We start from the raw sequence: 22,048 nt of genomic DNA, 5'->3' as shown, positions 1-22,048 counted from the left end.
CAGAACCATATCCAGGCTAAGAGTATGAATATCAACAGCTAGAATCTTGATATTGCACACCACTGCCATAATGCTGACAGAATGCAAGTCCTTTAACAAACATAGAGCATTGCATTAGTCTATCTCCATAAATGTAGATAAATATAAAATTTTCTGATTCAGGAAGAAGCCTTGTGAAGGCAAGGAGTAGGATCGCTACTACCTGAACTGCTTTAGTGCCAAATGCCAGCTTGAAGTAGTGATCACGGTCAGAAAGCCAGCCCAAGGTTTCCAGTTTCGGTGCTGCAATTATGGATACATGAAGGCCCTGAAATAGTTCAAGTTGCAGCAGCCTTTCAAGCGATGGGGCGTTCTCAATAACGAGTTCCCCAGAGAAATTCCGCACACCAATGGCTATAAGGCTCTGGGAGTTGATGCATACACGACTGAAGCCACAGCTGCGGCTAATCAGCAAGTACTCCAAGACAGGAGATCCAGCAATTATGCTCTGTAGTGAGTCATCCGAGATGCGGACACTATCAAGAGCAAGCTCCCTGAGCTGAGGGAAGTGAAGTGCTTCGACAATGCCTTCTAGAATGTGGCATTTGCTGATGGTGGCCAGACGGAGGGTGGCCGAGAAGCGGAATGTAGAATCCGGCAGCAATAGCTCTGACTGCAAATAGATTAAATCGCCGATGTGGAAGTCGAGCTCCTGGAGGTAGTCGAGGGCAGGCGAGCAGATCCCGGAGTTAACTGCTGAGGAGCAGAGCAAGAGTTGGAGCGCGGAGACAGAGAAGCGCCTGGGATTGCCTCCGGGTCTTCCCCCTGAGGCCGAGGGGCCTCCATTCTCCTCTTCTAGGCACCGCTGTCACCGCCACCATCTCCGTCGCTTGCGGCGGCGGAGAGACGCGATGGGCGCGTTTGGTAGCATGGGCTGCCTGGCCCATGAACTTTGCTACAGCCAGACGGGTCAGGCGCCCATGGGTGCACAGATGTGATCGGCAAATCTGCATCCATGACACTAGTGGGCTGAGAAGGTGTCGGTTAGCAACTCATCTTAACTAATCCAAACTGCCATCTAAAGATAGCATTGGGTAGGCTACACAGGGGAGAGGTTCTCTCACCAAGCGCAGGTGCTGGTGAAGGTTACCCCTCGTCCTCAGGTACCCAGAAACACACTGAAGAAAATAATGTATACGTAAACTGAATTAATTCACAACTAAATAGGGATGTCAACAGTACAAATGTGAACCAGATTTACAAAGGACCGTATTTAGAGCTTTTCTTGCATGACAGTTATAAGCAAATTGGAGCAGGAACATCTTGCAACTTGGACAACTTGGAGCAGGAACATGACAGAGAACAATAATAACTTAGAAATGCTAACATGAATCAAACACCACACAAGGAGAACCACAACGACAACAAAATTGAGATCAAAGAATGTCCATCAAGCTATGAATCTACAATGTGAACAACAAATTGATCAAGATTGAGAAAAATGACAATCAATTTATGAGAATTGCATAAAACCAACTCATCATCACCTCAAAATGGCTCAAGCTAGTAAGTATAAGAACCTGAGCGGGTTCCCATGTGCCTTAGCAGCAGGCAACATCTCCAAGCCTTATTTCCAAACGAAAAGCATCAACATGGGCAACATAACCAAAATCAAGTTAGTGAAATCAGATAAGAGTGAACAAAAGCATCAGACATAACCCATTTGGTCAGTCATCATTGGATACAAAATGATGCATGGCTCAGATCAAGTGTAGTACTTGCCTAACAATAGAACAGATGTAAGAGTTGCCTCTTAGTGAGGCAGTCAGAGGAACCCCAAACCGCATCACAAGGAGCTAACACCTGCTAGGGTCCTAAGGGGTGCGTTTGGTAGCTGGTGTGAGCATCGCCATCCAATCATCACCATCCACAGAAACAACACTAATGCAAAGCAAATCAACAAGGCAGCAACATAAGAGACAAGTGGGTTCTTATTTAGGTTCAGCTCAGGTGCAGATGCATGCGCCAATGAGCTGCCTAATAATCAAGGCAAGATATACCTTATTTACCTCAATATGTAGGCATCATCTTGCGTCATGCATGCTACCACCTTTACATCATCGCCAAGAATTACATGGAGGCATCAAAGAGGGTTGCTTATGCCATATTGAGAGGTTCTACTCGCCAAGCTCGAGCGGATGTTGCTCAAGTCACCATAAGGCAACTTGACCAAGGTCCACATCGAGCTTGGGGAATGCAACCTACCAAGCGCACTCGCAAGCCTGTCATCATCTGCATACATTACAGTAAAATCTTAAGAGCAAATATAAAAAAAATAGAAACCTCACCATAATGAAAGCATTTGCTTCACCAATATGATATCCTGCCTCAAACACTAGCATTCAAACAACTGCAGTTCGATCACAAAAAGCGACAAGATTAGATCCACATCTAGCTGGGTCAGAGAAAAATTTAGGCTCATCATCCCCAAATAAGCAAACATAAAAAAAGCAGCTAATATGAGATTGCTCAGTACAAATGCATCACAGGCATGGAAAGAAGTATGTTGGGCCTCATATTAGAAATTAAATTTCCACCTAATGTCGTATAGACAGGTGAACTCAAAAGTAGCACAAAAAGAGCAGAAGAAAGAGTATAACAGAGGCAATAAAGCTTACAAACACCAAACAAAGAACAGCACAAAGAAAAACCAGAATAGAAGTGTCACTTCATCATTGTCCTACCCATTACTAATCATCACAGGTCAAAGAATAGGGAAATAGCAGCAGGAAAAAAGTAACTGAAACATGTCAACAACTTCAGCAAGTTAAGAACAACAAATTAAACATGGTAGCAAATTAAACAACATCTTAAAGAATAGGAAAATAAATAGCAAGTTAAATAACAACAAATTAAACATGGTAGCAAATTAAACAGCATCTTAAAGAATAGGAAAATAAACAGCAAGCTAAAGAATAGCAGGAACATATAGCATATGAAACAGCAAGTTAAAAGCAAAGTAGAAACAAGTCAACATGGCAACAAATTAGGTAAAGTAAATAGGATATCATCTAAACAGGCATACATGGCATCACATCACAAGCATCATAGGCATATAGTAGTATTAGATCCATCATATTACAATACTTACTAACCATGCAGTTCCTTAGCAAATAGTTAGTAGCAACGTTCTTAACCTTGCCATGCTACTATAAAACCTAATTACATGCTACCATAAAACCTAATTAGTAATTAGTTACTCCCATGTGAAACAAAAAACCACCACAAAAGGTTAGGTGCAAGTGAGGCTACACCCTAACAAGTCAGACCTATGTATATAGAGATCTGTGCAAAAGAAGGAAGTGGTCAGGGATGGAGACTTGCCCAACTGTTTTCCCTGAGCTAGAAGGCATCAACAGCTACCACATGACTAGTAGTAGTGCTTGCCCAGCTAAGTCCTGAGCCAAAGGGTGTGGTGGTTGTCCCCCATCTTGACAAATGCATTGCCCTTAGACTTGTTGTCCAGGAGGTGGCTAAGAGCAACGATTAGAGCCTCCTCAAAGAAGTCAGGGTCAGCATCACAACATTGTAGAGGTCAGGGTGCACCTGCTCAAGCTTAGTATGCCTTTGGTTGGGCCTTTCAACCTGTTTTTGCTTTTGCAAAAGTCAAAAGCCAACCAAAGGGTCTAAAAGTCACAGATGCTTTAGGCCAAAAGCTGCTTTTGCTCTAGTACAAAACCAAAAGCACCTTCCCCCGTACTTTCAGCTGCTTTTGGGGCAGAAAATTACCCACCTGCCACTGATTATGAAGATATTGGTTCATTTTCATTCTATTTCTCCTCCTCCCGCACATCCGTCCGCCTCCTCCCGCACACCCGTCCGTGTCCGACACGCACGGCGGCTGTGTCCATGGTGGCAGCGCGGCGTGGTGAGCGGCGAGGTTTCCGCGGAACCCGTTGCGGCGGAGGTCGAGGCTCTAGAGCGCCGGGAGCGTGAGCAGCGCGTCCAGCCTGAGCCGGCCGGCGAGAGACATGCCGCAGAGGTTGAGCTCGCAGACGCGGCCGCCATCCGCGCATGTGACGTCGGCCCACACGCACGGCGAGCCGGAGGTGGAGGTGGAGTTCGCCTTGTGCCAGCCCGCGAGCGCACTGTTCGGGTCGGCAGACATAGACACGTGCTTGAATTCGAGCAGTGCCGCGGCCTCATCATCAACCTCAACAGCAGCTGCTCCCATCAAGTGGAGCAGAAGCTGCAGTAGGAGCACAACGAGCGGCGCCACCATGCGAGCGGCGCCCATGGATAGTTCTTCTTGCTGTTGAAATGGTTGAGGGAGAAAGGGACGGATTGGTGCCCTAGGTGACCTCACATAGGAAGGGGATTAATCCCAAAAGAATTCAAGTGCGCCTGTGAGGAAAATAACCAAATTTGTTTCAATCACTCACATCTTGAATCTTGAACAATCCAATGTAAATTTTAAGATAATAACCCCCTGTTGGGGTGCACTAGGACATCACCATATGGCTCGGGCCCATCACCGGAGCCCAAGTGCGACTACGGCCTCATCGTCGTGGCCGACACCGAGCTCGCGCTCCTCCTCGACGCAGGCGGCACGGTCCTCGTTAGCCGACAAAAGCAGCTGCGCGGTGCGGCGGGGGCGCGGCAGCGGCGCACGTGACACGATGTAGGTTCCGGGAGGGCGGGGAGGAGCACTTGGTGTCCGTGCATGCAGCATCCAGGGGCCTTGGAACCCTCCCTGGAGCCAATAGGCTTGTTGACCATCTTCTGGTCCACTTGTTGCTCAGTTGAAGTCAAGTCAACCAGGTGCTGCTTGTCCACCTTCTTCTCAGCTATGTCCCCAAACCCATAGAACACACCAAGCGCTTCACCAGAACCCATAGACCAGCACCCTGTTGCCATGCCCCCTCCAAAGATGATCTCCATCTGGGCGTAGTGCTCAATGAGCTTGTTGAGCAGCTCTGCGTCCTTGGGATGATCCTGCAAAATAGAAGACCAACAACAAATTGAGTTAGAACTTAGCAATGGAAAATGAGGAAGTTATTGAAAAAACAAAATGCATAATATGGCACTAACCTTGCAGTGGTTCAGGTAGTGCTCTTGCTCAAGAGTGATGCTACAGGTGTCACCATCCCAAAGAGCACCACTGAGGTCCCTCAGCTTGCACACCCTCCCCTACCTCTACTGCCACTTATGTAGGTGGTTGTACACCTGAGTGGCAGTGACATGCTCCCCAGTCCAGTCCCACAGCGCCTTTGCCACCTTGTTCAGATGCACCTCCTTAATGCCCTTCTCAGGCCTCACACCAGTGCCAATCAGCTCACACATGTGACGCAGCATAAACCTGAAAGTGGCAGTGGTCCACCTCATAAGAGGATGAGGAAGACAACCACCAACACCACCCTGTCCTAAGCACCACCACCAGCACCAACACCCTATCTTTGAGCATCACCAGCAGCAGCAGCACCCCTCAGTCCTGCAGGATCACCACCACCACCACCACCAAGGACCTGAGCAACAGCACCAACACCACCAGCAGCACCCACACCAGCCACACCACGAACACTAGCAGCTTGACCCAGGCTAGAGGCAGCAGCAACAGCACCAGGACCAGCAAGTAGCTGACCAGCACTACCAAACCCAGCAGCAACAGAACCAAAGAACACGTCCTCCTCAGCCATTGGCCTAGGTAAACAATAGCAGAGATCGCAGCACACACCGTTAAGTACCAAACACATGATAGGTTAGGTCATTGCAGCCCTTTGTGTCCCCAAAGCAACAACAAAAGTAACCTCAAGGTGATGAAAACAAAATTGAAAGCAAATGTGCAAATAGAAACAATATTTGAAGAACATCAGATGTAGAGAGAAAGCAAATTAAATTTAGTACAGTAGAGGTCTCAGCAAGTTCTAGCCAGCATCACATAACTACCACACCTACACCCTAGAAGACCCCTTGTTATGCCACATAGCCAAAGCCCACTCATCCCACTAAACACCCCAGGCTCAAGCTTCCTGTGACATGGCTGCATGAGTGGGTGCAGGCTGTGATTGTGAGGGTGGCAGGAAGAAATTCTCCCCTGGTACAACTTCATCTACCCCAAACCCCAAGATCTAGTTATGCAGAATACAACAAGCAATGACAACCTTAACTTGTGAGGGGTATGGATGGTAAGGCTTATTGTCTAGCATTTGAAACCTGCCCTTAAGAGCCCCAAATGCCCTCTCAATTGTTGTGCGCAGGGATGAGGGATGAGTGCCTTAGGTTGAATATTTTCTTGGCATTGCTAGGGGTTCTCCTACCCTCAAACTCCGATATGTGGTACCTAACAGCCCAATAAGGAGGAAGGAAGCCAGGCCTGAAAGCGTTGTCGGCATCAACAAGGTAGAATTTGCCTACAAATGAATGGATTTAGGGTACATGACCTACCTAGTGGAAAAAAACAAAACCTGGTGCATGTAACAAGCTGGGTGGACAATGTACCTTATGGCACCCTCAGCCAATCATCCCGCTCTAACGCATCAGCTAGGATCAGCGCATCATGAGCTGATCCTTCCTACTCAGCAAGGACATAGGTGAACCTTATGTCGAAATTAACAGTAGCAAGCACATTCTGTGTTGTGCTACTCTTCTGGCTTCTAAAAGCAACCTGCATCTTAAATGGCACTCTAGCAAGAATGTGAGTGCCATCCATGTATTATGTAAATATTAGCACACAATACAAACTACCCAAGTACCTTGAAGTATGGGTTCCATCTCTGGCTCCCAAGGATTTTAGGTTGGGTGGCACCATCAAGGGCTCTAATCATCTCACCCCTCAGCTCCCTAGCTTCATAAAGCACCTATGCAAAGTACCTACTGACAGTCTCTATGGATCTTCTAAAGGTGTGATGGACCACCCTAAATCTCTAGTTGTGTCCCACGATGTGGAGGAATATTGCAACCTGTTCCTCAACACTAGTGTGTATGCTGTCATCTAGGAGGTGCCTTTCCCTAAATAGGTTAATCAACTAAAAGAAAGGAGCTTTATGCATCCTTAGTATGCTTATAGACTCAACCTCTGTGCAGTTATAATCTAGGTTTCCCTGCCTCTCAGCATCGACCACTATCCTAGGAACCCAAACAGAAATATCTTCCTCATCTGAATTAGACCTTCCCCTCCTAAGCCTACCATACAGAAATACAATGCATACAACAATAAGAGCAACAGCTTGAGAAGCCATCCTGGCATGGTGCTCATGCAAGTCCATCTACATCATTACATGGAAATAAAGAAATTTTAGAACTTGTTTACTGAAATGGAACTGAAGACATCATACGATGTGGCAGTATATACAAGCATGGCAACAAAGGGATCATTGCCTTAGCTACTACCAAAGTAGCCTCCCAGAGGCTCCTCCTCCACACCTCATCGACCAAAAACAGCTAGCATACAAGTAAACATAACCAACAGGTATCATTGCCACGGCTGCTACGAAAAGTAGCCTCCCAGAGGCTCCTCCTCAATGTCATCCAACAAAGAAAACCTCACAACAGCATCATTGCCACGGCTGCTACCCAAGGTAGCCTCCTAGAGGCTCAATAGACATCACACAACAACTATATTAGCCACGGGCAGGCTCCTCCTCAGCAACACAGACCCACATTAGAGACAGGTTCATGGCAACAACTCCACATCCACACGGTAACTCCACATGAATCGTAAATAAGTTCATGAATGGACTGTAAACAACAAGTGAACGCATTAGAAAACAACACAGTTCATCAAGAACACATGCAGATCCACGCGAGGATACCCCACTAAACACACAAATAAACCTAAATGTCAGATTCCCTCCACAGGAACCCTAATCCTTCCCGCATGTAACAGGATTCCATCCAACAGATCATAAAAGATAGAGCAACAATAACAAGACTCCATCGTAGGAGACCCAACCCCTTCGCAATGAACAACAACCGCAACCCTAACTGGAATAGGAGCGTAGATTGGAGCCATACCTCCGCGAAGATGAAGATGACCGTCCTAGGGAAGATGAGGAACAGGCGTGTGCTGGTGAAGGACTCGAGGGATGACTTGAACAGCAAGTAGACAAGGCAGATTTGCTTGGTGGAGAGGAAGAAGCATGTCACGCTAGGGATGAAGATGCTGCTCAAGTGGCTGGGGACGAAGAGGTAGCAGATTTGCTCGGTGACGAAGAAGCATGGATCTAGGGCTCGTTGCTAACGGAGACCCGACGCTCATCGGTGAAGACGTACCCGCACTCGCTAGTGAAGAAGTACCCATGGCCGCCGATGCAGGCGACCACGAACACCTCCAGATTAGGTGCCCCGCCACCAACTACGCTGTCACCTCCAAGTTGCCAGGATGAGAGGAGAGGAGTGGAGGAGTTGAGTGTGAAAGGGAGACATGAGAGAGGAGTGGAGGAGTCGGTGGAGGTGGCGCGTCTGCGAGGAAGGAGGCGACACGGCCGAGCAGACAACGCTTTATACTAGCGGAAGGTAACCCTAGCTGGCCCAATTTGTCGCGCTAAAGGCTAGCTCGCCTCTCGCCTTTCCTCCGCTTGCTGCAAAACGCGCTCGCGCGAGCCTGCACTATGTGAAACGGCTAGCTTTTGCGTTCCACGCAGTGCAGGCTGGTGGGCCGTTTTTGCACCGTGCGGGCCTAGCCCGGGAGGCCGACCAGGCTAGCAAACACAACTGGTGACTAGCTGGGCCTGGCCCAACCTCTATCCGGGCTACCAAACGCGCCCAATAATCCCCCGCCCCATAGATAGATGAACAGTTCAAGATGTGTGAATCTACGTTTGGGCCTTGGGCTCCATGCCCTCTGAAGCCAAATCTAGACCATTCATGGGCCAGGCTGGGTTTTTGTTGCCGGGTATATTCTCAAGCACATAATGGTTGGAGACTACAAGGGTTTCATAGGACAGAGTTGATTTTGCAATGTTTGGTTTAGCACTTTTTTTTTGGATAAAACAAGTCTATTAGTATATCTTTTTGTCCATTCTAGGAGAGAATATTCTCGTCAGATCCAGTTCATCTTACCCACCCAAAACAAAGGATAGGGTCGAACCATTTCATCCCACAAGAGACGTGTGTGTGCAAGTAGGTTGGTGCCCAGTCGGTGCTCAATGGAGGCCTGAAGGAGGTGCGGCACGACAGCGATAAAAGCTGCTTGTGGTGTTGAGGGGGCACGGTCGAGAGTTGGGATGGGAGATAATGAAGGAAGAGAAAATCGATGCCAATGAGCTTTAGCAGAAGAGCTAGAATGAGGGTGTGAGCAAGCTGCAACATTGAGGCGCCAGCTGGCATGCTAGCTGCTAGGACAGGGAGTGGCAAAAACAATGACATGGACATGATTGTGTGGGGTGAGCCCGTGAGCGACGATGTGGGCAAGGAGGCAAGCAGGGGCAAGCCCCATGCACAACGTGGCAGGAGGAGAGAGAGGAGGAGGAGAAAAAGAAGTTGAGGGTGTCGTGTGGGTCCGACATGTCAGATGCTTCATCCTATATATATGGAAAAAGTCCATTTTACTCCCCTCACCTATTTACTTTGTCCATCCCACCCCCTCACCAAAATATTGGATCAATTTACTACCTCCTCCTACTGAAATCGGATCAATTTAGCCCTTAAATGGGTTTCGAACCCAACTTTGCTTATGTGGCATAGTTTTGACTGGTCTTAGGTTGTTTTGACTGCTGACATGCACATGTCACAGTTGAGCCGAGAGCCACGCTTAGCACTCCCCATCCTCAAAAATAGGATTGGAACTAACCCATCTTTCTTCATCCCTAAACCAAACACATACTTATTAAGGTCCATATGTGAGATGTAAAAGACAAATCAATCTTTTAATTTATAAATTCCTTTCATATACTCTTTTGATATACTCCTTTCCCTCTATTCTCTTTTGATAGGCATATTTTCAAATCTGAAAAAAAATCTCTTTTGACAGCCTTTTCAATCCAACCATCCATCCGCTTAATAGTTATCTCGGGCTTGATGCACAACTCTTCATTCTTCCCTACAAGATTGGGTACATGGTATCAAGAAGCATGGCCATTAATGAATCGTTTGTTTACAAGAAATAACTAATGGCATGACTAAATGGATGATAAGCACGCATTGCGCCAAGGTGAAATACGACTATCAAAAGAGGATGGAAGGAATACCTGCTATGGTGGATATATCTTGGGCATGCAAGTGCATTGCTAAGCTTTTCTTCTAATGCTGATAATGGTGACGCCTTCGAAGCTGTATCTCTTGTTCGAGGTAATTACTGAGGTGGATATTCCTAATGTTTTTCCTAGTTGAAAAACCTAGTGTTATCCACTTGTGTTGTAAGCATCCATGGATGTTGTGCCCTCCATGGCGGCATTGCATTGGAGAACCGTTGCCCCTAGTGTTTGTTGCTACAGTGAGCAGGGTATCTTGGTCGCCCGTGCAATGTTAATGTTCTACTAGTGATTGGCGCACACCCATGCGCGCGTAGTGTTTTGCGATTGGTACTATGGGATGCCACCTGATATGTGTCGATGTAGTAAATTGGTCTAATGGAAGTGGAATTGTTATATGTAGGTTATTATTAGTTGATGCGGGGAAGATAATGTAGATATAGCAGATTAAATTTATGAACATATATTAAGATACAGATGCATAGTATTCACTTTGATATTAGTGGTCTTGCACGTACAGTTTTTTTTATAGAGCTGTACATTACAATTGGGTTTTCATAAGCTATTTAGTCTATGACATGCTTGTTGGCGATGTCATCTGAGCTGTTTTGATTTCTGTCCAGAAACTTGACTGGTGGGTGATGACTATTTCAAGGCTGAATGCATTGCACGGATCTATAAAATATATTTGAGATTTTAATTAGTAAAGTTAGTAATAGCGGTGCAAGATTACTGCAAGTAACTTGTTAATGTTTCCGTCAAAAGTAACTTTTAATGCATGCGTGCGGAAAATGAAACTATTTGTCTAGATGTTTGATAAGTACCTGGTTCGTTTGCAGTCCTTGGCCAGGCTTACAATCAGCATCCACAAATAATTAATGAGGCCATAGAATGAAATTCATTGCAGAAAATAGACCATCTCAAGGATGTTTGCATGAAGTCTAAATTGAGATATCCTGGATAAATGTATGAAATTTACCATGTATGGTTTCATTCAGCTATGTGATTGTACGAGGTATCTACCTTTTTTAGCAATAACCTCAAGGGATGGTCTCTGTTTGGTTCTAAATTTCCGTTAGATCTTCTGACCACCAAACATTGTAGCTCTTGCGGTTGTATGGAACATTTATTTATCAAGAATTAGCAACATGAAAGCCATGAAAGAGAAACAATAATATTAATATATTTTTTCTTATAGCAGGGGGCATATGCGGAAGCGCCAAAGCTGGTGTTGAGCAGCACCGGCGGAAATTAGTTGAGACCAAAGGGGGCCATGCCCCGTGGTCCAATCTAATCTCCATTGAATAAACAGTAATTTTGTGTTTAGTGCTTAATTCCACATGTTGGCCCCTTCTGATTTGTTTGTGGAGCTCCGCCTCTGTTGAGCAGTAGCATACACGAAATAAAGACAGAATTGAAGCCGTATTTGCATTCTTGGGCTTGACAATGAACACACCTAATAATTGCATGAGTTATTACTGTCAAAAAATAATCCTCTCCTCCTTCCTTTCATTGTCTTTTTTTGGATAATCTTCACTCTGTCGCATGCTGCCCAGAACCAATACAGTGTATATCAGGAACACATGGGACAGAGTGAATATGATTCAGATGTGATAAACATCTTGTAAAATGGAAAAGAAAGTGAGCTTCCCACCACGTCCTGTTCGGCTCACTAGTGTTAAAGTTTAACACCCGTCACATCGGATGTTTGAATGCTAATTAGAAGTATTAAACATAGGCTAATTACAAAACTAATTGCACAGATGGAGTGTAATTCGCGAGACGAATCTATTAAGCCTAATTAGTCCATGATTGGACAATGTGGTGCTACAGTAACCATTTGCTAATGATGGATTAATTAGGCTTAATAGATTCGTCTTGCGAATTAGCATAGGGTTGTGTAATTAGTTTTATAATTAGCTTATATTTAGTTCTCCTAATTAGCGTCCGAACATTCGATGTGACACTATTAAAGTTTAACACCTCGTATCCAAACACCCCCTAAATTTAAGAGCATGACCATTTCTTTCATGTGTACGTTAAGCTGCCAAAGATCAATGTCTTTTGGGTCTCTCCACAGCATCTCTAACTAAATGCTGATGCTCAACAAAAATGCTACAGCAACCGACTAGAAATTAGAACTTGTGATGGCGCACTGGTGCGAGTGCTAGCTGCAATCTTACCGTAGACAATCTTAACTGCAGATCTGAAATTGATTATGGGAGTATTATAGAACCGAAATTAATCTAATGCGCATGCCGCAATGCACAATATTGATGTCAAGTAATTTCTTTTCTAACATGAGTATTGAGTTGTGACCTTCGGTGCTGTGGTGTTGCATGTGTTGTTTTTTGTTTTGTAACTTGGTTTGTTCTTCTCCATCAATATATGCCACGTATAATTATTGTGGGTCGTTTCAAAAAGGAGAAAAAAGACTTGCAGGGATGCCTGAGTCCCCTGGCCCGCCAATACAAGTGCATCTTCAGGCCACGAAGGCAAAAGCCCACCACCATGAGACATGAGAACTTCAAATCAAATTAAATGAGAAATATGGCAGCATATCATTTGTTTCATTGGACAATTACTATTTAGATTGATGAATACATGTGTTGGATCCAAGTTAAAGGTGCTTTTTTATTAAATTTCAAGCACTAAGAATACATAACTGTAACCCTCTCATCAAGTTTAAACTGTGCCGTACAATTCACTTGAGTGATAGTAGATACATAAAAAACATGTACCAATCATGAAAGTTCACTAATCTCGGATATTTAAGTCCAAAAAGTACATGAACATCTTACATAGTTTCTACGCAGCATATTATGTTGTCACAAGGAGAACAGGCATAGTAAATATTCAAGACATACCCAATGATAAACATGTTCTTTGTAGAGCGCTGTGTGTGTCTTAATAGACTAAGCATTATCACATTCCAACACAAAGATACAACATAGTTTGCTCAAAAATCACAATATCTCTTGAAGAGAAGAGTACATGCATCCAAACTCGGATAACACGATCAGACTATATAATCAAGTTGGAAAAGATGTTTGGCAATAATAACTTTCAGAAGGCTATCATGCCCAGTTCCGAGAACTCGATAAGAAGGGATCAGCTCTTGACAAATCACTGACCCACTTAAGATTTACAGGGCAACACAACCATCTGGCACTGTCAGTGGAAAAATCAAGCTGAGCATCACTTGAAGCTCTATCCTTGAGCTAGAGTAGCTCAGGCTGCATCTCAATCCATTCTGCGGGCATGACTGGTGGTATCTCCAACGTCATCAATTGAAGCACTCTAGCATTCAATACAAAGAACTGGATAAAGTTAACCTGTGACATACAGTTCATTACATAACCTGATAGTATCATTTTCTTCAGATGCTGGTTGATGCATTCCATGCGACCCAGTAGTTCAGCATGCCACATATTGTTGTCCTCGTCCCCTCTGTTAACTGACTGAAAAGCACAATGTTAAAAAGTACAATTAATAGAGGCTGAAGAACTAGAGTTGATGCCAAGGCAGGTCAAGCTAAATAAACAATAAAAAGCAGAACTTTTACCGAGATGTGCAGACTCGTCAGGCAGGGAAAGCATGTCATGAGGTTTATAACGACATCTAGAGAAAGATACTGGGTGCGAAGCGCTACAATCTTCACGGAGCGCATCACCATCATCAAGCTAAGAGTGTTTGTGTTCGGTTCCTGAATTCAGCACACAATGACAAAGGATGAGAACAAAGAAAAAAACAGAAAGCAGTACGAAACATCACTATGATCACAGGAAAGAAAGAACAAAGAAGCATTACAAACCCGAGGGACATCAATGCCAAGATTAAGTCTGGGACGAAAATCAGGGAGCCATCCCAAGACCTCCAACTTGGGTGCCGCGATCACTCTGACGTGCAGGCGACATGGGGTGTTTGGAACACCGTGCTAAACTTTAGCACCTGTCACATCGGATGTTTGGATACTAATTAGGAGTATTAAACATATTCTAATTACAAAACTAATTGCACAGATGGAGTCTAATTCGCGAGACGAATCTATTAAGCCTGATTAGTTCATGATTTGACAATGTGGTACTATAGTAACCATTTGCTAATGATGGATTAATTAGCCTTAATAGATTCATCTCGCGAATTAGACTCCATCTGTGCAATTAGTTTTGTAATTAGCTCATGTTTAGTCCTTCTAATTAGCATCCGAATATTCGATGTGACCCTGCTAAAGTTTAGCGCATCGTATCTAAACACCCCCGGAAAAAAGCACTCTTTCTAGGCAAGGCGTATCCTCGACCCACACCAACAGACACGCCTATGCTTCTAAGGCTCGGCGAGATGAGCCGAAAGCGCCGGAAGCCAAAGGTTCTGTCCAGTTGCAAGCTCTCCAGAACATGGCAGCCAGATAGCAAAGACCGCAAAGAGTCCTCCGAGATGCTGACTTCTTTGAGCTCCAGATGCTTGAGAACAGGGAAGACGAGCGAGCGCGCAGTCTCTTCGGAGAAATGGCAGAAGCCAAAGCTTGCAACGGAAAGGGTGGACGCGAGGCGGCGCGCCTCCGGCGGGAACGGCGGCTGCATCGGCTGCTGCAGGGCCGTCGGCAGCGAACGGTGGTAGAAGAACTCGAGCTCTTGGAGACCGTCCAGGGCGGGGGAACCGAGGAAGCGGTCGAGGTATGGCTGGGCGGCGGGCCTGCGGGGCGTCGACAGGACGAGGGGGCCGACGGCGCCGCCGTGCGCCCTGCGGACGCGGGACATGAGGTCGACGCAGGCTGCCCGCGCGCCGGCGCCGAAGCCGTGGCAGTCGAGGTTGAGCGGGGCGGAGCGCCAGAGGCGGCGCCAACGGGAGGAGAGGATCTGGGTGCGGGCGCCGTCGACGGTGGGGAGGAGGTAGACGATGTGGCCCAGGACGCAGTCGGGGAGGCCGCTGATGCGGTCGGGGGGTCCTTGGCTGTCGCGATCTTTCGACTTCCTCTTCTTCCTCCTCGCAACGATCTCCATTGCCGGACCGGACGAGGATCTTGGCTGCAATTAGTCGGGGAGGCGACTCCGAAGGCTGCGGCGGCGGCGGCTGTTTGCGCTTGCGGAGACACCTGAGATAATTAAGGAGTCCAGGGCTTGCGGGCCCTGAGGCCTGAGCCCAAACCCGGAGAACGTGTTTCGATCGAAGCTTTTTAACCGCAAATAATTCACGGTAAGGGCCCGCACAGAATGAGAGCCTGTTTGGCCACTTTGTAATTTTATTCACCGGTGGTTAGCTTCCGGTTGTAATATCTTGTGCACAACAAAACAACTGTATTTTTTCCTTTGTATAAAATATCCATTTGGGTAAATGGTCCTCAAAGACATCGGCAGGCGCTGCAATTGCTCCACGCATCCGCGCCCTCAACGCCTGTGCAGCTCGCGCCTTCTCGCTCGAACCTCGAGTTCGTCCACAAGTCTGAAGGCCAGGGCGAGCCTTCTGCCACCGGCATCTCCGCATCTGACACCAGAAAATGCAGGCTGAGATGATGACGAGCTGGGTGCTGCCGAGTGGAGACGACAAAGATTGCGGACATCAATCGAGTGCTTGTCCAAATCAATGAGGAAACGCCAATCAAGTTGAAGGACCTGCAAGCTGCAATCACGACATCAGAGTATCGAACAGACAAAATCTCGGTTGAACCACCGCACTCGAACTCCTCGCCGCCTAATTCGAGCCCACCGCCATAGAGCTCGAGCTTTCTACCACCAAAAGTGAGATCCTTGCGGCTCGCCGGCGCAACTTTGCAACCCTTCACAGCACTCTGCATCGATGGTGGATCCAAGCATGGATCGCATCTGCTGGCTGTGTCGTCGGCACAAATTGGTTGCCGGGAGAGAGATCCGCGGAGAGGGGAAGGGGGAGGACCAACGGATAGCGCGAGAGCGAGATCGCCATGGAAGCCTCGGGGTGATGCCGATGGGGAGCACGATGAGGACGACTAGGATGGCAACGAGAGGTCGAGGACGCGCCCGACATTCGTCGTTTTTTTAGTGGGGTCTCGACAGGCGTTTTTTATTTTCCGGTTGGAATGGTCCAATACTGTGGTAAATTTAGTGGACTTACGAGCTACCCAAACAGCCTATTTTAGTTTCAAATGTAAAATTTTTCGGGTCTGGAATTCACACTGGTTTTGTTCATAAAACCAGGCTTCCAAACAGGGCCAGTATTGCATAGAGAGAGGTCCCGGTAATTTCAGAAAAAAAAAAGCTGATCTTTTGCATAGAGGGCCACCATACAGCAGCGTAGCCCAGTAAACCTCCCTCCCTCATGTCGCATATTTTCAGAGGGTGGCAACACATACTCCATTTGTGAACTTTTTTCTATACTTGAGAAAAAGCTGTTATGACATTTTACTCGCATTTCCTTTTTCTTTAAAAAACTTTTTCTTTGATCTGATATAACATGTTTATAGTAATACCAAACACCACTATAGAGTGAAGTATGTTCGAAGGGCAATTTCTACTTGTGGCAAGCATATGCACGGCACAGCACACATGGAAGCTCAGCAAGTTCCCCATCAGAAAACAGGTAATATTCGAAGCGAGAGTGTAACTTTGAAAAACAACTAAGCACCACAAATGGTACGCAAAGAAACAGTTCCTGAAAGTCGGGTTTTTTCGAAGCAACTGAAAAGTGAGGTTGGATGCATATATTTCGCTAAACCAGATGGCATCAATAATGCACAGATCCTGCGTTATCTGGTAGAGGCTTTCATAAATACTGCATACATCTGGTGCCATGACCTTTCTCAAGGAGGTATTATTGAAGAAACAGAGTATTATTTCTTCTGTCCAATCAATTTGACAAAAACAGACTTTACATTCATCTCCCATTGTAGTTCCCAATAAACGTTGAATACATTCCATGAAAATAAAAGGCTAACAATGTATATTACTAATTAATATTAGTCTATCAAAAAAACTAGTCCATGTTGGTATGCACTTGCGTAATACACCTGAATCAATACATTACTGAAAATGAACGGAAACCGGAGTAGCTTCAATCATAGATACCTCTAGAAACAAATATAGAGACAGGGAACCGAACTGATAGAGATTATGTGGACAGCATAGATAGGATCCAATAACTGGCAATTAACAATATAATGAATATCACCTACAAATTTTATCCACGGTTGCATTAGTGTTACATTCCTATCCTACAAATAAATACATATGCATGTTGTCAAAGACAGAGAGGGCATTCATCTACCAAAGAAAATCTACATTAATTTGATCTGATTTCACAATTTACACATTCAATGTATGGTGCTTCTGGATTATAGCAGATAATCATAATAGAAAAAGAAAATATTATCAGGGAGTATAAGGGGCAAGCTGTCAATATAACTATAGAAATGCCTCACATTTTCTCTTTCTAAATTTGCAGGGTCAATGACATCATTGTAATTTGTAAGCACCCAAAGGTCTCTTGAGCGAATTCTTTTGAGGCTTCCTCGGCAGAAAGGGCAAGATTCTGATCTTTTATACCTATACCAAGAACAAGATGAAACTAAGCAACCACAACAACATACATGGAACAAACAAAATACTAATATCTTGAGTGTAAATAACTAGAATGCTGCACTACTATTAGACCCAGAATCTATATCCAAATTGCATAAGGCTACTGCTATTCACAATCAGGTAATAAAAACTGTGAAAAGTAATTACCAGTCCCTATAGCATTTTATGCACATTGCATGACTGCAATTAGGCAGGACCATCTTGGTGCATGTCTCCATGCAAATCCCGCATTCATCCTCCCTTTCCACATCCTTGCCGGAAAGCTTCTTCCAATCATCCATCCGCCTCCTACTCACTATGTCTTTGCATCGACCCTTCCCTTTCAGGTCTCTCTCGATCAAACTACTCTCAAGCTGCTGCAGAATAGGATAGATGATTGCTGCAATGCAAGAAGCTTATGAGACTTCAAGTTCAAAGCACTTTTGTATGAAGGTCACAATATGCCCACATAGGCCAGAGATTACCATAGAATTCCCTAAGGCTTGCCCGCCTTTCATATGTTGACACTGAGCTATCTCCATCAGCATATACCTGTAAACAAAGTATAGAAATTTTGATACCTGTAAACTCCTGTACATATGCAAGTAACAGAAGCACAAAGATATGTGTTCCAAACTCCACAATGCTTTTTTACCTTGCATATAAGAATGTGAAAGAGTCCTAAGTAACTGGGAAGAGCATAACAGCACCCACAATCCAGCCACTGGATGAGGTACAGGAAGAATGGAGCCAGGGAGCTGAACGACAGCCTCATCTGCACGCATGCTCCACCATAGTTCCTCTGAATGGCATCGGCCCTGGAAATTCACAAACCACTTTATTAATCACCCAGCAGCTTTCCAAGGCACACAAGGAAGGGGCAGGAAACACCCTTTGCCAGCAGCATTCTTCAGAAATGCAAATGATTGGCGAACATACTGAATTTGAGTTGGATATCAACAAGCGCCCCCCCCCCCCCCCCCCCCCCCCAACAGAAACTTTGGTACAATCTCAATTCTCAACCGCAGGTGAACTCCCTGAATTATTCTGCTTCCCTGAGAAATCGCAGTGAATTTACTGAATTACCCTCCCCTAAAAGCCCACACTAAAATCTTCCCTAACGAAAAGGATAAATTCCCTGACTTTTCCACAAACCGGGGGACCTCTCCAACTCCAACGCACTTTCCCCAATTTCAGCACGGGGGCAGGGCTCATCCCAAAACCCCGCATCAAATGGGGCGCTGGAGAAACAAACCAAGAAACGCCCAGAATAGCGCGGAATCCTGGGCGGGTGGAGGAGTAGAGATGCTCACATGGCGTTGGCGTGGTGGATGTCGGCCTCCAGGGCCTTGAGGGGGCCTCTCAGCGGGAGCTGCCGCCCCAGCTCGCCCCGCTTCGTCGCCATGGGACGGACCCTCCAAGAACTCGATTTCTTGGACCCCGGGGGCAGTCGCTAGCCCCCAACGCCAACAGGCTGCGTCGGGCCGTCGGCTTCCTCCCTTCTCCCCCGGGTAGAGAGAGAAAGCGCGCAGCTTTCCCTTGTGCGGAGGGATAGAGAGGGAGTCAAGAAAGGGGTGAAGAGAGAGAGAGGAGGGGCCGGAGCAGAGGAGAGAAGCTTGTGGAGACGGAAAGGCCGATGGATGACTTGGGTGCGGGACCCCTTTTGGACTGTTTTTTGTACGTGCAAATCGTTTGTTTAAAGACTGGGTTTTTTTTACGCTATAATCGGATGATAAGTCGCGGCGATTACGGCCTAGGGAAAAAAATATAGTAGGCCCGGAGTGGCGTGATCCTTCATCGGGGAGGCCGTAATGCCGTTTCATCGCCCCGGAATGGGTGCAGTGAAAAAGTTCTTTTTTGATGCCTGACGTGCTCTTCAACTTCTGCAAGGACTGGATCAGTGTCTTCGTTAAAGTAAAAGTAATTTCAAGTAGACATTTACGCATACAGTACGTATTTTTAACTGAACTATTTTTTTAATAAAATGATATATGTCGTGACTTTGTTAATACTAAGATGCGTCGAACCAGTCTTTAGGATGTGCTTATACAACAGGTAGGATGTGAGTGTAGGGCTGGAAAATAGATTGGATAAATCTTGTCCATAGACAACAACAAATGAGCAACCTTTATATAAGAATTTTTTAATTTATCTCGGTTTATAATTCCCAAGAAAAAGGCTCAATAGTCAAACTCCAGCCCAGTAACACTCGTGGCCCAACAGGCCCACGAGTGACCACAGAGAGCTTCGAAGCTGCACTGCTGCCTGCCTGCGGCCTGCCTGTTGTTTTCCTGTCCGTGCGAGCACCAGGCCGGTCTGCTTGTGACTTTCGTTTGAAACCCGAGAATTCCTTTGGATTTAAAATACATCTCATTTTTTACAACATTAAAATAGTTTAATTTAATAAAATAATCATAGTATAAAAAAATCATGAAATTTAGACTAAGTGAAGATTGCTATGTGGTTTATGAATTCTGTAAATTGAATAGGTAACTATGATTCAGCTCAGATTGAAAACTAGATAAAATCCTATGTTTCACAAAAGAAACCGATAAGAAACAAATACATACCATATATAAGAGGAAAGCTCCTATTCCATTTTTTCCCCTCTCCCACCACTAGTTTAATTTCAGAAAATAAGCATACTACAAAAAGTCATGAAACTTAGTCTAAGTTCCAAACACGTCCTTTCATTTTGAAGATTGCTGTAGTTTATGAATCCTGTTTAGAGCAGTAAATTGAATAGGTAACTATGATTCAGCTCAAATTGAAAAATAGATAAAATCCTATGTTTTCACAAAACAAAGTGATAAGAAAAAAATGCATTCCATAGGCGGAAAGCTCCTATTCTGGTTGTTTCAAATCATTAGTAGCGTAGTATGGATTGTTCAAAAATCCTAATTGGTGCTTGCAGGCCAAGATGGATTATATTTTATCGAATGGTATAGGTAAGTTTGGAGCAATTGCTCTATACACTACCGGAGAAGTGAGAATTTATCCATGGTGTTAGTACCAGAGGACTTTGGTTCGGTACTAACAACGGAATTAGTACCGGTTGCAAATTTTCGATCCTCGGAGGCCTTTTAGTAGCGGGTCAATACAACACCCTATACTAAATGTCACCCTTTAGTACCGGTTGGTGTTATGACCCGATACTAATACTCCTGGACCATTTAGTATCAGGCAATAACACCACCCTTTAGTACCGGGTGGTGTTATTGCCCGATACTAGATGGTACTCTACAAAGTACTTCAAAAGGAAAGCATATCTAACTCCATCACATGTGTTGTGTAGGTAAGATGGTAAGAAAGGAAAGCATATTATACGTGACATTCACATGACTTGTGACTAATTGGACCGTTTAATACCGGTTGGATGATCCGGTACTAAATGGTCTTGCATTTAGTACCCACTACAAGAAATGTGTTGATCTATGATGAAAATTTTATAACACAGTCATAGATCTATGACGTTTCTGGCTGAAAAGGTCATAAAGTTTCACATCCGAGCAAATTTAGCGACAAAGTCACGGAACGTCATAAAAGTTGTCACTATAGCTAAAAAGAAATCGTCACTTGCTGTTACATGGTGATTTTGTGATAATATAAGATCCGTGAAATCATCATAAACCAACCAGGGTCCCACATGTAAGAATTTGTTGAAAAATAAGGTGTGCAAAAATGTCATAAACTGAGGGGGATCCCCATGCAAGCATGTGTTGAGAAATAAAGTGTTCCAATTATTGACGCTCACTATTGACACACTTTTACCCCTGTTTATCTCCAATAATAACATAAATTTAATACCTAAACTATTGTTTACACCTAATAAACCGGTCATTTTCACATATGCAACGTATTTTGGAGGATGTTGTGTTTTTGCAGGAAATTGGACCTAAAAGCATATTTCTGGATAAAGCACAGAACGAGCTCGATCGAGATGAAGGTCAGCGGGCCCAGGAAGGGGCTAGGTCGATCGGCCTAAAGGAGCTCAGGCCGATCGGCCTAGCACCCTCTGGCGCCCCCGTGCCCATCTTTGGTAAGCAACCCTCCAACATTGCTGAGGGGCTAAGTTTATGAAAATATGGCAAGGACTAGCTCGAGATCAAAGAGGGATCGGAGAAGATCAAGCGAAGATTTGGAAAGTCATTGAATATCAATCTCATCCCGAAGCTACCGACGTGCCAGGCCCACATGCAAGTGAAAAGAAGATTCCATAGCACCTAAGGAGACTTGGAGACGAAGCAGGACGCGAGGGGCCAAAAGGAAGGCCCAGGCCAATCGGCCTGGACCCTCCCAGGCCAATCGACCTGGGGGTTTCTTTCGCTCTCTTGCCTTTCAATTTTT

At 45.3% G+C, this 22,048-nt stretch overlaps 2 protein-coding genes across 2 annotated transcripts; both read right to left on the bottom strand.

Moving 5' to 3' along the window:
• Window positions 1-13,014: 13,014 nt before the first annotated feature.
• LOC117842001 (putative F-box/FBD/LRR-repeat protein At5g44950) lies at window positions 13,015-17,122 on the bottom strand. The gene is made up of 4 exons (XM_072291789.1): window positions 14,410-17,122; window positions 13,984-14,066; window positions 13,735-13,875; window positions 13,015-13,630 (listed from the first exon to the last, which is right to left on the bottom strand). Exons 1-4 carry the CDS (start codon window positions 15,170-15,172, stop codon window positions 13,391-13,393), a joined length of 1,227 nt encoding a protein of 408 aa, XP_072147890.1. The 5' UTR covers window positions 15,173-17,122; the 3' UTR covers window positions 13,015-13,390.
• Window positions 17,123-17,405: 283 nt separating this feature from the next.
• On the bottom strand, window positions 17,406-19,336 carry LOC117842000 (E3 ubiquitin-protein ligase AIRP2). The gene is made up of 5 exons (XM_034722333.2): window positions 19,015-19,336; window positions 18,357-18,519; window positions 18,187-18,253; window positions 17,870-18,101; window positions 17,406-17,686 (listed from the first exon to the last, which is right to left on the bottom strand). The coding sequence occupies exons 1-5, from the start codon at window positions 19,104-19,106 to the stop codon at window positions 17,476-17,478; spliced, it is 765 nt and encodes a 254-aa protein (XP_034578224.1). The 5' UTR covers window positions 19,107-19,336; the 3' UTR covers window positions 17,406-17,475.
• Window positions 19,337-22,048: the final 2,712 nt, after the last annotated feature.

Source organism: Setaria viridis, chromosome 2 (genome assembly GCF_005286985.2).
Source record: "Setaria viridis chromosome 2, Setaria_viridis_v4.0, whole genome shotgun sequence".
Taxonomy (NCBI): Eukaryota; Viridiplantae; Streptophyta; class Magnoliopsida; order Poales; family Poaceae; genus Setaria; species Setaria viridis.
Note: the sequence above shows the minus strand (reverse complement) of the source record. Positions and strands in the feature narration are given on the sequence as shown.

What these genes read in the sequence shown, in the direction of transcription:
- LOC117842000 (XM_034722333.2), bottom strand. Translation starts at nt 19,106, where the DNA reads ATGGCGACGAAGCGGGGCGAGCTGGGGCGGCAGCTCCCGCTGAGAGGC. An exon ending in ATCCACCACGCCAACGCCAT is followed by an intron (nt 18,520 to 19,014) that starts GTGAGCATCTCT and finishes GTGAATTTCCAG; the next exon opens with GGCCGATGCCATTCAGAGGA. An exon ending in TTCACATTCTTATATGCAAG is followed by an intron (nt 18,254 to 18,356) that starts GTAAAAAAGCAT and finishes CTTTGTTTACAG; the next exon opens with GTATATGCTGATGGAGATAG.
- LOC117842001 (XM_072291789.1), bottom strand. Translation starts at nt 15,172, where the DNA reads ATGGAGATCGTTGCGAGGAGGAAGAAGAGGAAGTCGAAAGATCGCGAC. An exon ending in GGGGTGTTTAGATACGATGC is followed by an intron (nt 14,067 to 14,409) that starts GCTAAACTTTAG and finishes TGCACGTCAGAG; the next exon opens with TGATCGCGGCACCCAAGTTG. An exon ending in TTGGCATTGATGTCCCTCGG is followed by an intron (nt 13,876 to 13,983) that starts GTTTGTAATGCT and finishes TGCTGAATTCAG; the next exon opens with GAACCGAACACAAACACTCT.